Source organism: Micromys minutus (assembly GCF_963924665.1).
Source record: "Micromys minutus genome assembly, chromosome: 33".
Lineage (NCBI taxonomy): Eukaryota > Metazoa > Chordata > Mammalia > Rodentia > Muridae > Micromys > Micromys minutus.
The window spans coordinates 7,686,588-7,701,457 of record NC_137968.1 but is presented as its reverse complement, the minus strand read 5'-3'; the positions used below and the strand labels follow the sequence as shown (position 1 = coordinate 7,701,457).

Here is a 14,870-nt window from a genome sequence, read left to right as displayed (position 1 = left end):
TAAGATTAAAAAAAAATGCTATTTGAAAGGCAAAGGACACTCCATCTTTTCTGCAGAGCAGCCGCAGACCATCCAGAATAGTGTTTAATTCTGAAACAGAGACTCCACGTCAGGACAGGATCTCCCCAATGCACACCATCCTCCTTTCCCTCTGCAGTGGCTTTTCGGCCGGTGTCCATCTCTAGCAACATCTAAGCTCAGTAACTGTATTTAGGTGTTCTCTTTTCTGTTTTCCTGAAATTGGCTTTTGTTGAGAACTTAAAAATATATCCAGTAATTTAGAATACTTATTTTCTATGAATTATTTGTGTTTGTAAAGATCATTTTACCAAGCCAAACCAGTATCTGTTACTACAGGCTAAAATGGATCCTTTTCCAAAAAGGGTTTGTCCTAACAGCTTATATATTATACCTGAAAAACTATCTAGTTCCTTCTCCTTTGTAATTTTGCCCCAAGGTCTATTTAAACTATCTGTTATTAGTGAAGGTAAAGCCATTTTTACTGGTTGCCAGTCACAAAGGAAATGGAAGGAGTCTATTATACGCCAACCTGCTCCCTTCCTCTGCTCTAGCTCCTTTTGTTTCTCAGTCCTTCCCATTCCTGCCTCCTACTTTGGTCATGCCCATTGCTTTAAGAGGCTTTGACTAACATTAGTCTCAGATCTCTACTATTCTACCACACTGGCTCCAACCCACGCCAGCACACTCTGAACCCTTCATTACTGCAACCTAGACGTTTTTTTCCTTCCCTATTTGACACTTTCTGTATCCAGAAGTACAGCTGTAAATGGACATTGAAAGCCACCCTGACTACTGCAGCGCTAGGCCTCATCTGTGCCACCCTCAAAACTCCACATGCTACCTTTAGGTACTTTCATGGTACTTGACAGTTATAATATTTGCTAATAATACGGAGTAAGTTACATTGTTTGATTTTGTGTCTAAATAACAAAGGGTTGACAAAAACTGAATTTCATAAGTACTATAGGCTACTTGTCAAATATCTGATTCTTTGACCAAGTAAATATAAGTCTAATGAAATCACCTACTATGTATCAGGCACACTAAAAATCTATTCAATAGTCCTTAGATTTTTGTTTTACTACTAACAAAGTAGAAAGCAGCTATGATAAAACAAAGAAAATAAGAGTATTAGATAAGGGTCAACTATATAAAAACAAAAACAAAACAAAACAAAAAACCAACAACCAACCAATCAAAGAAAGAAAGAAGCCACAACTACCAGAACACTAAGGCACTCACATCGGCAGTGATTCCTTTATTTTGCTATCCACAATCTCTTTGTACATGGCAGCTGACATCACCTCTTCCATCGGACACATGATGCCATATTCCTCACAACCGTTCTCTTGAACCAAGGGGTCTGTCTTATGTGGATCAAACATTATGTTATTTGGTGTGACTAGTAGGACGCCACTGACTGTGCCCTAGGAGAAAAAAAGAAAGTATCATTTAATCTTTAAGTTCATAATTTCATAAACAATTCTAGATACCTCTACCACATTCTTTTGCTGACTTCTGGCCATCTGCTTTCAACATGACATAGTCAGGCACTGTAGCACTTTCATGAAAACATGCTTTTCTAGTAAACACTACTGTTTTCCTCAGCAGAGACCGAGATAGAGTGTACAGAATATCATGTTCTGCCTCAACAGTATTGTTAAGAGTAAAGTTTGAGAATGTAAGAAAATGGCCACATTATGAAGAAAACACACTGCACAAAACCAAATTTTGTAGGAATGTGTCTCTACCTCCTGTGTTCTTCCCCAGTACAAGTACCAAATGTAGCTACAGGAGCACTAATAACTCAGTATTGGTGGAGAAGGAGTAATTTTATAGAAATACTGTTTGAAAAAAAAGTCACTAGTTCTGCTTGAATTTGTGATTCATTAGCTATAGGACCTTGAAAGTGCAATGTTTTAGGGCATATTTCTTCATCTATAAAGTTGGTAGATCAGATAAAATTCACAGTAAGCTATAACTGTTTTTTTCCATTTAACATTAAAGACTATGAATTATAAATGAGTTTATATAAACAGTGATGTAAATCTTAAATTGACAGCAAGAATATTTACTCTCTCATGCATGTCAAACTCTGCAAGTACCCTGTGGAGCACAACAGAAATCCTTGCTCGGCCACAGGTCGTCTTTCTGTTCTGAAATATTGTATTCTACAGGTGTTAAAAACAAAGACTGAGATAAGTGGGCAATCTGTCCAAAAGAAAACAACCAGTCTGAGTAGTCGGTTCCTTCACCATATTACTCTACAAATCACAAAGTATCAATACTCCAAATCAAGTGAGAAGCATCCCTTACTCTTGGTTTTCTTTAAACTTTCCTTCCAAGATATTCCATATGCATAAAAGTAAAAACACGGACAGATTTAGGAAAATCCAATGGATATTTAAAGTCATTTTGCTTTTTCCCAAAGTGGCAAGAAAAGATAAACTCAGACAGTCCACTTGATTTAGTATCACACCATTCTTTCAAGTTCAAGCACAGGCACAGTCAACTCAAACAATGGCAGTCCCTGCATTTTACAGGAGTAAGTAAAGAAAGCTTGAAAGAATCTCTTGATGAAATATCCATGCTAAGTGAGAAGAAGCAACTGTAGCAGATATTACAGGTATAAAAGACTTATAGCAAACCTATGTCATATTAAAATAAATGTATATGGGTGTGTTTTGGTTGACAGGTGATCTAAAACAGTTTAACTAGCACTCTTTAAAAGATATTATTTACCGTGTGTGGGCGAATGCTATGTGCACATGTTACGTGTTGGCATATGTGCTAGAACATGTGCAAGGTGGTCAGAGCACAGTTTGCAGAAGTTAGTTTTCTGCTTCCAAGGGTCTTGAACATCGGGGCCATCTCAAAGGTCCCTAGCTGCCACTTCTTTTAGTTCAAACAACGAATCTCTTTAAGAAAGAATAATTTTATATAAACTTTAGCTAATTTGGCCTTTGAGCAGTGTTTTCACAAAACTCATTTTTAGCTATTTATAATGCTGAAGCACACACCAACACAAACCAATGAGAACCAGTAAAGTGTTACACAGGACGTTTACATTGCTGGGGATAACCCAACTGCACACAAACAAGACTACAGTACATGCACAGTAACAAAATCTTAAAGGTTTCCTAATCTTTTGTTTCTTTTGCTGCTTCAGTTTTGGCAAACTAAAGACTTTGAAAAATGAAAGCAAGCAATTGGCTAAAATTAAGCAAGTATATTACAGGTACTCTGAAAGTAGTACCTTTTAAAATTATTTTTGGAATCACTGAGGCATGATCCTAAAACATCATGCATTCAGGGGAAACCCTCTATTACTGAGCTATGCCCCCAGCCTATAGCAGATTTGGCTCATATTACCAATATCTCACATGTTACATTTTAAGAGTACTTTCATAGATAATTCTAAGTAGCTACAAAAGAACAAAATGTCCAGTTTAATATAAATACATCCAGTTCTGTATACACATTAAGGCTACAAAAGGCCACAAATTTTCTTCTATTTTCTGGACTAAACTAGGTGACACCTTACCCACTGGATTAACCAGTCTGCTTCAACTTTCTAGGAATCCACCTTTGGGGATAAAAGGATGCACAGGTGAAATTTTCAAACTTCTTTCCTCAAAGTCAAAGTTATGAAAATCTCCTGAGTTCACCATTTCAAGCTCATTTGACTAAAAGTTTAAAATCATACACTACCCATAAGAAACACTTTATAATAACAGAAAAGGACAAGGCATGTTAACACTTCTCAAAAGAAGTGGAAAGGACTACAGTGGTTTCTACCATTGTCCACCAAATTGGAATTCAGGACAAATATTCTTGAAATTAATGTGAGTTTTTTATAATCAGTCAATTTATCCAGATAATATAAGAATGCTAAACATTTCCACATATAATAGTACCCTGAAATTTATGAATTATAATCATATACTTATACAACTGAAAACAGAAAGCTACCCTTTGAAATGAGATAGTTCCACTTGCCTGTCAATAATTTACAAAAAAGACAAACAAAAACAAATCAATAGAGATACAGGAAAAGACCATTATCATCCAATTTTATTTCACTGATACTGTAAAATATTCCACTCAGCAGAAGCAATATATATGATTTTTAGGCATACATGCAAGGTTTATCAAGAGATTCTAGGTTAGAAAATAAGCTACACTATATTAAATTAAGCCTTCAAATGGAAATAAGAATATTCTCTGACCACATGGGATCTCATCAGAAATTAGAGAACAGAAAGATACCTATAGCTGAATGGTGGTGGTGCATACAGTACTCAGGATTCAGAGGCAGGTGGACCTATGAGTTAGAGGCCAGCCTGGTCTAGAGCTAGTTCTAAAACAGCCAGAGCTACACAGAGAAACTCTGTCTCAAACAAAACAAAACATACAATACTTCTAAGTGTTTAGCACTTCAAAAGTAGAAATGTTTACTCCTATTTTTAATAGCTTGAATTAACATACCTCAGATACTTTCTACCAAATAGTATGTATTTACTAATGATAAAGTTATCTCTCAATTCGTGTGTTATGCCACATTTTCCAAAGCTAGCACTCCTGCTATAATCCATATGGCTGTTTTAAAGGTGTGTGTAATATCCTAGCAAAAATCATTCAATGTGCTTTATGGTAGTGAATTTATTTATATCCCATTACCTTTAAAAACTGCCACAGATCATCAGACTTAAGTCATGGGCAAGGTCCATTTTAACTCAAACATCCAGTTACCAAAAACATGGTAAAATAGTCAGGATGGCTGACAGTAATGACATAAAATGCACAGGTCACTATGTCATGGTTCAGAAAAACTGAAGTATGATAAAGTCCACTCTAACATGTCATCCATTACCTTGCCACTGGTGATATATTTGCAATTAATTTTAAGAAATTTCTCAGTAAATGCTTCTTCTTCTTCAGAAGTTGAAGATACGACTCTTGCAGGCCGAATACCACTCACAGTAGATGAAGGAGGTGCTTCTTTTGGATGGACTACATCGGGAGTCTATAAAACACCAAAAAGTACCTTAGGAAACTAGGTACATTCACTGTTAACAGCAAGCAACCTTCTGCAATAAATCCTACTTCCTTTCTCTCTTACTCCATTAAGATAAATACCCCAAAGTCTCAATAATAATAATAATAATAATAATAATAATAATAATAATAATAATGGTATTTTCATTTTTAATGAAGATTTTAAATACAGCAAAAACTTCAATTTTGAATGCTTATAATAAAAGGATGCATATAAATTATATTAATCTATACATCTACGTGAAGATATGTGCACACACATACAGACAAACACACCCCTAGAAAGCATTAAACTCTAAATAGCTCAACAGATACTCTGTGCTGCTTGTGAATTAAACCACTGGTTTTGATAACACTAAGGTAAGGTGGAGTCCATTAGGTGTGAGAGCAGAGTAAGAGAAAAAATGTCCGGGGATGTCCAGTATATAGCATGCAATTAGATAAATGCATCAGGGGATGTCCAGTATATAGCATGCAAGAAGATAAACGCATCACAAGAATTTTCAACTTCTTTATTTGTTCTTTCCGAATTTTTCAATTCTGTATCTGTGTGTATGTGTTACACATCCAAGTTTTAAGTATGTGGGCACACGTGTGTGTATACACATGCTCCTTGTATTTATGGAGACCCGAGGCTGAGGTTCTGCAATGAATTACTATCCTTTCCACCTTATTCTCTGAGAAAGCACCCCTCCATCAGATCCAGAGTTCACCCATGTTTGGCAAACTGCATGCCTGGGCAAACAAGTAAGATGAAGCTGAGAGGTAAGTCTGGGCTGCTGACAGAGCTAGGGAATGCATCCGCAATAATATGCACTTTCCCTTTAGATCTTCCAGAAGATGATGGAAAAAGTAGATGATGCAGGACCATAAGGAAGTCCAAATAGCAAGCAACAAATTCTATCTATCACTCCTCAATTACGGACTTATTGTCTAATATAAGTATCACTAGCTGCTATGAAACCACATTATTCACTATTCCAAAGGATACTGCCAAATGTTCTCCTTAAATGAAGGTGTGAACAACATGATAGGAGGCTCCCACACAGTCTCAAATCTTACAACTCAGTATCTATAGCAACTCTAATATTTCAATGTAATCCTATTAGAAAGATACAGAAGTTAGGTTAGCGAATGCTCAGAGTATAGCACAAAGAAACATTTTCTTTCTAAAAGAATCAAAGTTGTCCAGGGGACTGTGATCAGACCTCAATACGAATCCCATAAATGTGAATCATTCAAGATGTCATTATCTCTATGGAGAGCTTGTTTGAACTGAGAGTCTGTCTCTCGATGCAATGCTTTCGAAGCTCATTAGAGAGCTTCCTGATCCTTCTGTCATTTTGCTTTAGCTACAAAGAACAGAAAGGCCCTTGACTAGAATACAGCCCTAGCCTAGCATCAGTATTGTCCCGAACATTCAACTGCAAACAGTCAAAGGCTTGTAGTAAGTGCAACCTCTCCACGTCCTTTGGCCTCGGCCATGCTGTGTCTGTGGAAACTTTACACATAGCATAGTAACACAGAGGTAAACACAACTGCTCCTCACCCAATAAATGCATATATGCCTGCTATATAAACTATAAACCATCAATAAAATCATTCACCTCTTTCTGTAACTTACATTTACTCACGCATTAACTTATTTCTATTCTACTTCCTGGAACCAAAAAGTCGAGGAAGCTTAGCAACAAGATGCAGAAGAAAATTCTCTTAGGTGAAGAAAAGTAGGGTGAAATTTCAAGTGATTCATGTTGGCTTTAGATCTGATTGAGCTTTTACCATCAGTTTAAAAGAAGAAGTGGGTACTTTTAATAATTTTCCTGAGACTGTAATTACATGACTTTCCCTTCCCTCTCATCTCGACCGTTTCCCCTGTGCTCTCTCCTCTTTCAAATTCATGGCCTCTTTCACTGCTGCTGCATACCCTGGCATATTTGTGCACACATACATATCCCTAAATGCATCAGCACAACCTCAGCTGTATAGTGTCCCTTGTATATTCTGGGGAACGGCTTTGCCTGAGGAAGACTTTCTCCCCTTCTCAGCACTCCTTACTTGCCTAAGGCTGAGGCCTTGCTTTTCAAATTCTCCCAACCAAAATTCAGAAGAAAACTGTCACTCGGTAACTTATCCATTTGTGTGGTGTGCAAATATGGGAATTTAAAGTTCTACCTCATCGGATATTAACCACGAGGTTTGACTCAGAGACTATAAGACCGCGGTTTGATTGCACCATAGTCTCTTAAAAAATACACACCAGTAGTTAGTGAGGTAGGTCAGCAGATGGAAGTATGACACAGGATCTCAGGTTGACCTTTCACCCTTACATTGCAGCTTACAAGCGTCTTCAACAATAGTTTCAGGGGAATCTATTACCCACTTCTAACTTCTGCACGCACACAGGCATACGCATAGCACACAAGCACACATACATACATATGAATACAATACACATTAAAGAAAAAGTAGATAAATCTAAAATAAAAATTTAATATATTTTAAAAGTATGAATCCCTAAAGACAGTTGATTTTTAAGTTGAAAATATCACATCTAACTTATTTATGTATTTTTGTCCTATAAGCATTTATTAAAATAATTAAATTAGATTAGACATAAAAGTGTGTATGAGGGTCAGATTTATGCTGAAAAGCCTTGAAGTTAAAATTCTAATTTATGCTAGCTAATACTCCCTAGTCTATGGTCATACCATCCAGAATGCACCCAATCTCATTAGGCAATACAGATAAATATACTTTATATGTAATATATGTTTTTAAAATAGCGATTACTCCTCAAGCGTATGTAATATTCAGCAATTAATATTCACATTCAGCTCTGGTAGATCCAATGTTTTAACTCTGTGACTGTCTGTCATTACATCAATCAATACACAAGCAAGCACACACCTTCAAGGTGCCCGATGACAATGACAGCAAGAGAGGGGCATGCTGTCTTATTTAGAACATGCCCACATGCTTGTATGAGAAGTTAAACGTACTTCTGCATATCTGCATGTCTTCTATGTGTAAGAATATTTCCTAGATGATTTTAAACACTACTAGTATGGCCCCAGACAAAAACCTATGCTGGAGTCCTTGTTTTCTTAAAAGTAAAGGTGATTCTAAAACATACAATAAATATTAAAGTTAAGCTAACAAACTATAATTCTCTTGAAGTTTTATTAGGTGATGATTGTGTCTCCAAAATGATACACACAAACTTCAAGTCCCAGGACCCCCAAACGGGAACGTGATACGGAAATTGGTCTTCTTCGGTTAATTATGTTTTTTAACCGGCATATGAAAGCAGCCGAGCCCTTTCAACAGGAAGGAGCAGGTCACGTGACAAGAAAGGCAGCCACTGGAGCGAAGCATTTTCAAGCCAGCACTGGTACTCACTGCCTGCTCGGTAAGCAGAGGACTGGCCCCGTGCTTTTAGGAGAATGTAATGAATGGTCCTACGCGTCACTAGAATGTAGGCTTCTGGTTTTCAGAATTGGAGGACAGTAATTTTCCACTCTTATAAACACTCAACTTGTGACCTTCTATTAGGGAAAGAGCAGGAAACCAGCACTGGCGGTGGGAAAAGGTAACTAATTTAGAAGGCACATTAGGAAAGCCTACAGGAGCAGCTTGCTTTTCCCAAGGACCACATGCCCGCTGTCAGCACCTAAATCAGGACACTCACAACAGCCTGCAGCCACCTCTAGGAGAGCTGAAGCTCTCTGCTGCCCTCGAGGAATCAAAAAACAAACACAACACAATCCCTGACAGCCACAGCTATTGAGTTCCGCAAGAAACACGCCGTACTTTTTGCCTGTGCAGTTTTATCACTCTTCTGACCAGCAGCCAGCTCTGAGAAAAGCTTGCACTTCACCCCCACCCATCTTCTTACCTCGATGAACTTTCTAGTCCCTACAAGCTGTGACATGTATTCTCATCTTGAATCACATACCGCTGCGCAGTATTGCTTCTTGTTCGTCCGTGCAACAGGTACTTACGGCAACCCTTGAGGTACTGTGGTGGTTTGAATAAAAATGGCCCCCCGAAGGCTCATGTGTTTAAACTAACTGTTGGTCACCGGGGTGTAGCACTGTGTGAAAGCATTGACCTTGTTGGGGAATGTGTGTCACCGCTAGTGGTCTTTGAGGTTTTAAAAGCCCTGGACAAGTCTGGTGTCTTCCCTATGCCTTTGGATAGGGCATAGCTGTCAACTATTTCTCTAGTACTATGCGTGCCACACCGGCTGCCATGCTTCCCACCGTGATGAGAGTAGACTAAGCTCCGAAACAATCAAGCCCCCGTTATATGCAGCTCTTTTACAAGAATTGCAGTGGTTACGGTGTCTCTTCACAGCGAGGGTACCGCGACTTAAGGCAGGAAGTTAAGAATCCAACCCAGGACCCAGACTGTGAGATTTAACCCTCCTCTCCATCACATGGTGACGTAGTACGTGTCTCAGTTCCGGTTCTAAAGGAGATGTTACAAACCCTGCAAAGCAAATAATGCTCTGGCACTTCTGGATAGAGATGAGAGGTGGGGGATTAAGTAGGGGGACCACAGCAACACCAGCAGCACATCCCAATCCCTTGGACGAAGGCACTGACGACGCAGGAACTCTGCTGCTGCCTTCGCACTTCCCTCTCTTCGGACCGTGCTGATCTTTCTAGGTTCCTTTAACAGTTTTGAGTTCTTTTTTCTTACTATACTGTGCTTCTATTTCTACTGCTATTCTAATGTTTGGCTCCCACTTTTATACCAACTATGCTGTGAGGTATTTTACGTGAGGTGAACATACTCCCACTTTATTACCCCACCTCCGCACAGTATCACCTAAACACCCTCCCTTTGCCTCTCACCACCAGATAGTTTCAGCCTTTCATACTGTACACTTATAGCGCACAAGAGAAGCCAGAGGTGCACAAAACCAAACCTGGTTCTTACAGAAGGTGAAGTCCGTCCCTGTCGCTGTTGACTGCTAACCTGACACAGCTAGCGTCACCTGGAAAGAAGGACCCTGCAGTAGAGGATTCTTTCTATCCAGCTGGCCGGTATCCTGGTGACATTATCCCAGGACAGGTGGCTCTGAGCTGTGTTTGAGAGCTAGCCCAGCATAAGGCCAAGACCGAGCCAGTGAGCTGTGTCCCTTCACAGTTCTTCCTTCCGGTTTCCACCTGGAGTCCCTGCCCTGATTGCCCTCAGTGACAGATTAGTACCTGGAAGTGTGAGCCATTTACCCCTCTGCTGTGAGTGTCTATCAGAGCAACAGACCAGCTCCAGGGCTGAAAGTGGTCGAACGTGGCAGCTCTTTCCATACCCAATGACAACGGCTAAGTATCACTCCTCTCTGTGGGTGAAATTAATTACCGAACGGAGTGATCGACTTCTAGTAGAAAGCAATAATTAACGTAGAACATAAAAAGTTCTGGACCCAAGTTGCAAATTAGTTAATATCTACTTTCACCACTTTTACTGTATGGTCCCTTATGTTTCTTCCCGCACGTGTGGATAAAATGAATAGTTTAGATGTTTAAATTGTCAAAGATAATATTTCTATGTGAAGTAAATTATTTAAAAACATAAGTAAAAACTTAAATAGTAACAAGGCTATACATACAGGATTTGAGTCTCATACATACTGTATTACACAAAACTGGATATTCAGGAAGCCAATAAATGTTTATTGGAAATACTGATAATGTCTACAATAAACACAGAAGAAAATCTAACAGACATGATTCAATGTGATGTTGGTGGGCAACATATCTAATCAAAGGTAACATCCAAATATACTATCTTTTCTTCTAAGAATATATACTATTAAAAACGTAACAGCGCAGGAGACAAACAGCAATTATAATGCAGAAATATAATCGCCTTCGATATACAAAGTTACACAGAAAAATTACCTTAGTTCCATAGTAAATTTAATTTTAGGCAAAAAAAAAATTAACTATAACTTATTAAACGACCCTCAAAATAGTGTTGTAACTACACATGCAGTGCCCTGGTGAATGCTTCAAGAGCTCTTCAATTCCTCACTACTCAGAGTAAGGGATGCTTTCTGGACCACATGTGAAAGCAGCTGAGTAACTCTGGCTAAGGGGTCACACACAAGACTTTGTTATTCTCCCCATCTTTCATAGCAAAGTATAGATGAGCATCCCTGGGGGGGGGACCTGCTCACACTCCCTCCCTCCCTCACCCCCCCCAATTGATCTCCTTGTTTATTTTAAGCTTCCAAATAAAGCCAGGAGGTAGAGATGTGGTATGAAGGTCATCTCATAGGTTCCTAGTTAGAAGAGGTGCTACAGTTTACTCCATGATTCTACGTTTAAGGCTAGACGCGCAATCTAAGTCCCCCTCTGACTACACTTGTCCTGTTATTTCTCTTTCTGTACCAAACCTGGCACATCCCCAGCTGAACAGCAGGAACAGTTTCCGCTTGTCGTTGTGTTATTAGTCAGCAATATCCATCATAAAACTCTGGCCTCCACTGTTATCAATGACAGTAAATATAATGCAGACTGACTTTCACTGTCAAAAGCTGAAGTGCTCGGAAATGCAAAATGCTCTCACCCGGGAAAGCACAAGGAGCAAACTCCACCCCGACCTTGGGCTACAGACTGCTCTCAGAACCGGACTCGCCAGTTGGAGGTGGAGGACATGTCATTTGGATTTACGATTGCTTCTAGTCCAGAGCATTCCATCTTTCTCCCTTTACACAACCTTGTGTCCCTCCTACCACGTCTTCATGTAAGTGTGCATGTATGTGTATGTCACACACACACACACACACACACACACACACACACACACACACACACATTCCAGAAGACGGTTAACCTGGACATGATTTTTAACTCGTGTTTGTTAAGTATAATTCCATGAAAAGTTAAATTTCATTTGATTACATTTCTTGGACCATTACCGCCGAAGGTTTCTCTCTCCAAGCTAAGCACTTGAACGAGAGCATGAACCCCCACTTCCGCCATAGTAACGTAGAGAGCACACACGTCGGGTAGCAGGGACACTGTGATTTCTACATAGCAACGGCTGGAAGGTAGAGTACTCACCGTGGTTTTATCAAATTCAGCCTCAGATGACGTCGGTGACAGAGGACTCACGGGGCTTAGGGATGGGGAACTCTCAACACTAGAGACATACTCGGGATCAGGAACGTATAAAACCTGGAAGAAAGTGTTCACATACAGCTTCAAAAAAATTACTAATGACCAATTAATGCTCTATACGCAAACATTATTTAATAGTGATCTTCAGCAATAAAAAGAAAAATTCAGATTAAAAGAGTAGAATGGTGCATATCATAACAAGCATGAAGAACGAAACACTTTAAATTGATTTAACAAATTAATTTAGAAGTGGTTATTAAAATAAGCTGTTGACATAATACAGAACAAAACCTCTCAATTATTGTGTACTACAATTCTAAATTAATCAATCATTATATTACTGCATTACAGTACTAAATTAATCTATTATTGTATTACTGTATTACAGTACTAAATTAATCAATCGTTATATTACTGTATTACAGTACTAAATTAATCAATCATTATATTACTGTATTACAGTACTAAATCAACCATTGTATTACTGTATTACAGTACTAAATCAATCATTGTATTACTGTATTATAGTACTAAATTAATCAATCGTATTACTGTATTATAGTACTAAATCAATCAATCATTGTATTACTGTATTATAGTACTAAATTAATCATTATTACTGTATTACAGTACTAAATTAATCAATCATATTACCGTATTACAGTACTAAATTAATCAATCATTATATTACTGTATTACAGTACTAAATTAATCAATCATTGTATTACTATATTACAGTACTAAATTAATCAATCATTATATTACTATATTACAGTACTAAATTAATCAATCATTATATTACTGTATTACAGTACTAAATTAATCAATCATTGTATTACTATATTACAGTACTAAATTAATCAATCATTATATTACTGTATTACAGTACTAAATTAATCAATCATTGTATTACTATATTACAGTACTAAATTAATCAATCATTATATTACTGTATTACAGTACTAAATTAATTAATCATTGTATTACTGTATTACAGTACTAAATTACTCAATTATTGTATTAGTATATTATCATGCTCAATTACTGCTCATCTCAAAGGCAGTAACTAGAGAAATTGGTTGTACATATTTCCTTAACCCAACATCACTATATACAGAATTCATGCTGTGGAATATTACTAAAATAGATACACACAACTGTTCACTACACAGTGGTAAGAGTAGCAACATGCTAAGCCCTGCTGTGTAGCTAGTTAAAACAATCACCTATCAATACTGTGTATCATCACAGACAAGGGGAACAAGTTAAACCACCTATCAATATATACTGTGCGTCTCACAGACAAGCAAAGTTCTGAGAGCTCTCTCCTTAAATACACCAAGGATCACAGAAAAGCTTAAAGATCCAAACAAAATCCCCTGACGAAGGCTAGACTATTTCTGCAAGATTCAATTTTTTAACTGCTTCCATGTAGAAAGCAGGTTGCAGTTGGAAGAACAGTTTACCTTTAAAAGTACCGGAATTCTGTCAATTTACATGAACTGCTTTAAGTGTTTTTAGGACTTTACTTCAAGCATAACTTACAATTATTTTCAGTTGTTTTAAGAAGGGAATTAATAGATACAACTCATACTTTTATCCGGCTAATAGGATTTGTTCCCAGAACACACACACACACACACAAACTGTTCTCATATTTTCGGCACTGTGAACTATGTAAAATGACTATGTTTAACTTAATAATTTTAAACATCAACATATTTAAATAATAACAATACCTGTCCAGTCACAACTGCTCGGGAGAATAGCTTATTTAACTGAACGAGTTCATTGGGTGTGGTATCAAATTTCAGGGCTATGCTGTTCAAAGAGTCCCTTGATTCAACCTGTTTAAAATGAAAAACAGGTTACTCTCATCAGTTAAAACAGAAAAATTAAATCATAAGATTGAGTGATTATGCAATATTAATACCTCTTGAAATCAACCTTACATTTGATCCATAAACTATAATTTCTGAGAAAACTCTAAATATCACATTCTACAATGACCTCAACCTACTAAGACAGAGAGCATGTCTATTAACATGTGTTGTCAACCGCAGTCCATGCTGAACAACTCAGTTTCCAACTACGGAGTACAAGCTTTAAAGCGAGTTCACTTTACAGAAGCGTTGAGAGGACTGAGGTGGAGCGAATGCTCGCGGGGTAAGAGCTGCAACTGCTCTTGCAGAGACTAGATGCTGATCCCCAGTCCCAAGGCTGACTGCCACTGCAGTCTGGAACGCCAGCTTCGTGGAGCTAGGTTAAAGTTAAGGTGCCTCTGGTGCACACGCAGACCCTCATCACAGTCGCGTTAGAAACAGCTGGATGGAAGACAGCTGCAATTTCCCAAATAGAAAGTGACAGTGGGAAGGGAGGACCAGGACAAGCAAAATCTACGACATAGGTCATGATGTAGAGAGGAGAAAGGGATCTTGGGAAAGGTGCGAAGAGAGGGGGACAGGAATGCATGTGACACGAAGACATGGGGGGACTGCTTCAAGGGAGGAGAGGAATGAGCCAGAAGAGGTAAGGGGCGCTTGGGGAAGAGAAAGCAATCAGAATAAAGTCTATAATGCCACATACGGATGAAGAGTCCATAATGAAGCTGATTATTTTGCAGGTCACTTGCAAGTCGATGGGTTTAGTAACTGG

The 14,870-nt window shown here is 38.2% G+C and overlaps 1 protein-coding gene across 4 annotated transcripts in view; it reads right to left on the bottom strand.

The window, feature by feature from the left end:
* Nucleotides 1-14,870, bottom strand: part of OXR1 (oxidation resistance 1) — a 385,387-nt gene that overhangs the window by 38,755 nt on the left and 331,762 nt on the right. For all 4 annotated transcript variants that reach the window (XM_080909421.1, XM_080909423.1, XM_080909422.1 and 1 more), the window contains 4 exons: nucleotides 13,955-14,062; nucleotides 12,159-12,272; nucleotides 4,895-5,047; nucleotides 1,264-1,448 (listed from right to left, as the gene is read on the bottom strand). In XM_080909421.1, the coding sequence (XP_080765547.1) occupies nucleotides 1,264-1,448; nucleotides 4,895-5,047; nucleotides 12,159-12,272; nucleotides 13,955-14,062 (560 nt within the window). The remainder of the gene's footprint in view (nucleotides 1-1,263; nucleotides 1,449-4,894; nucleotides 5,048-12,158; nucleotides 12,273-13,954; nucleotides 14,063-14,870) is intronic.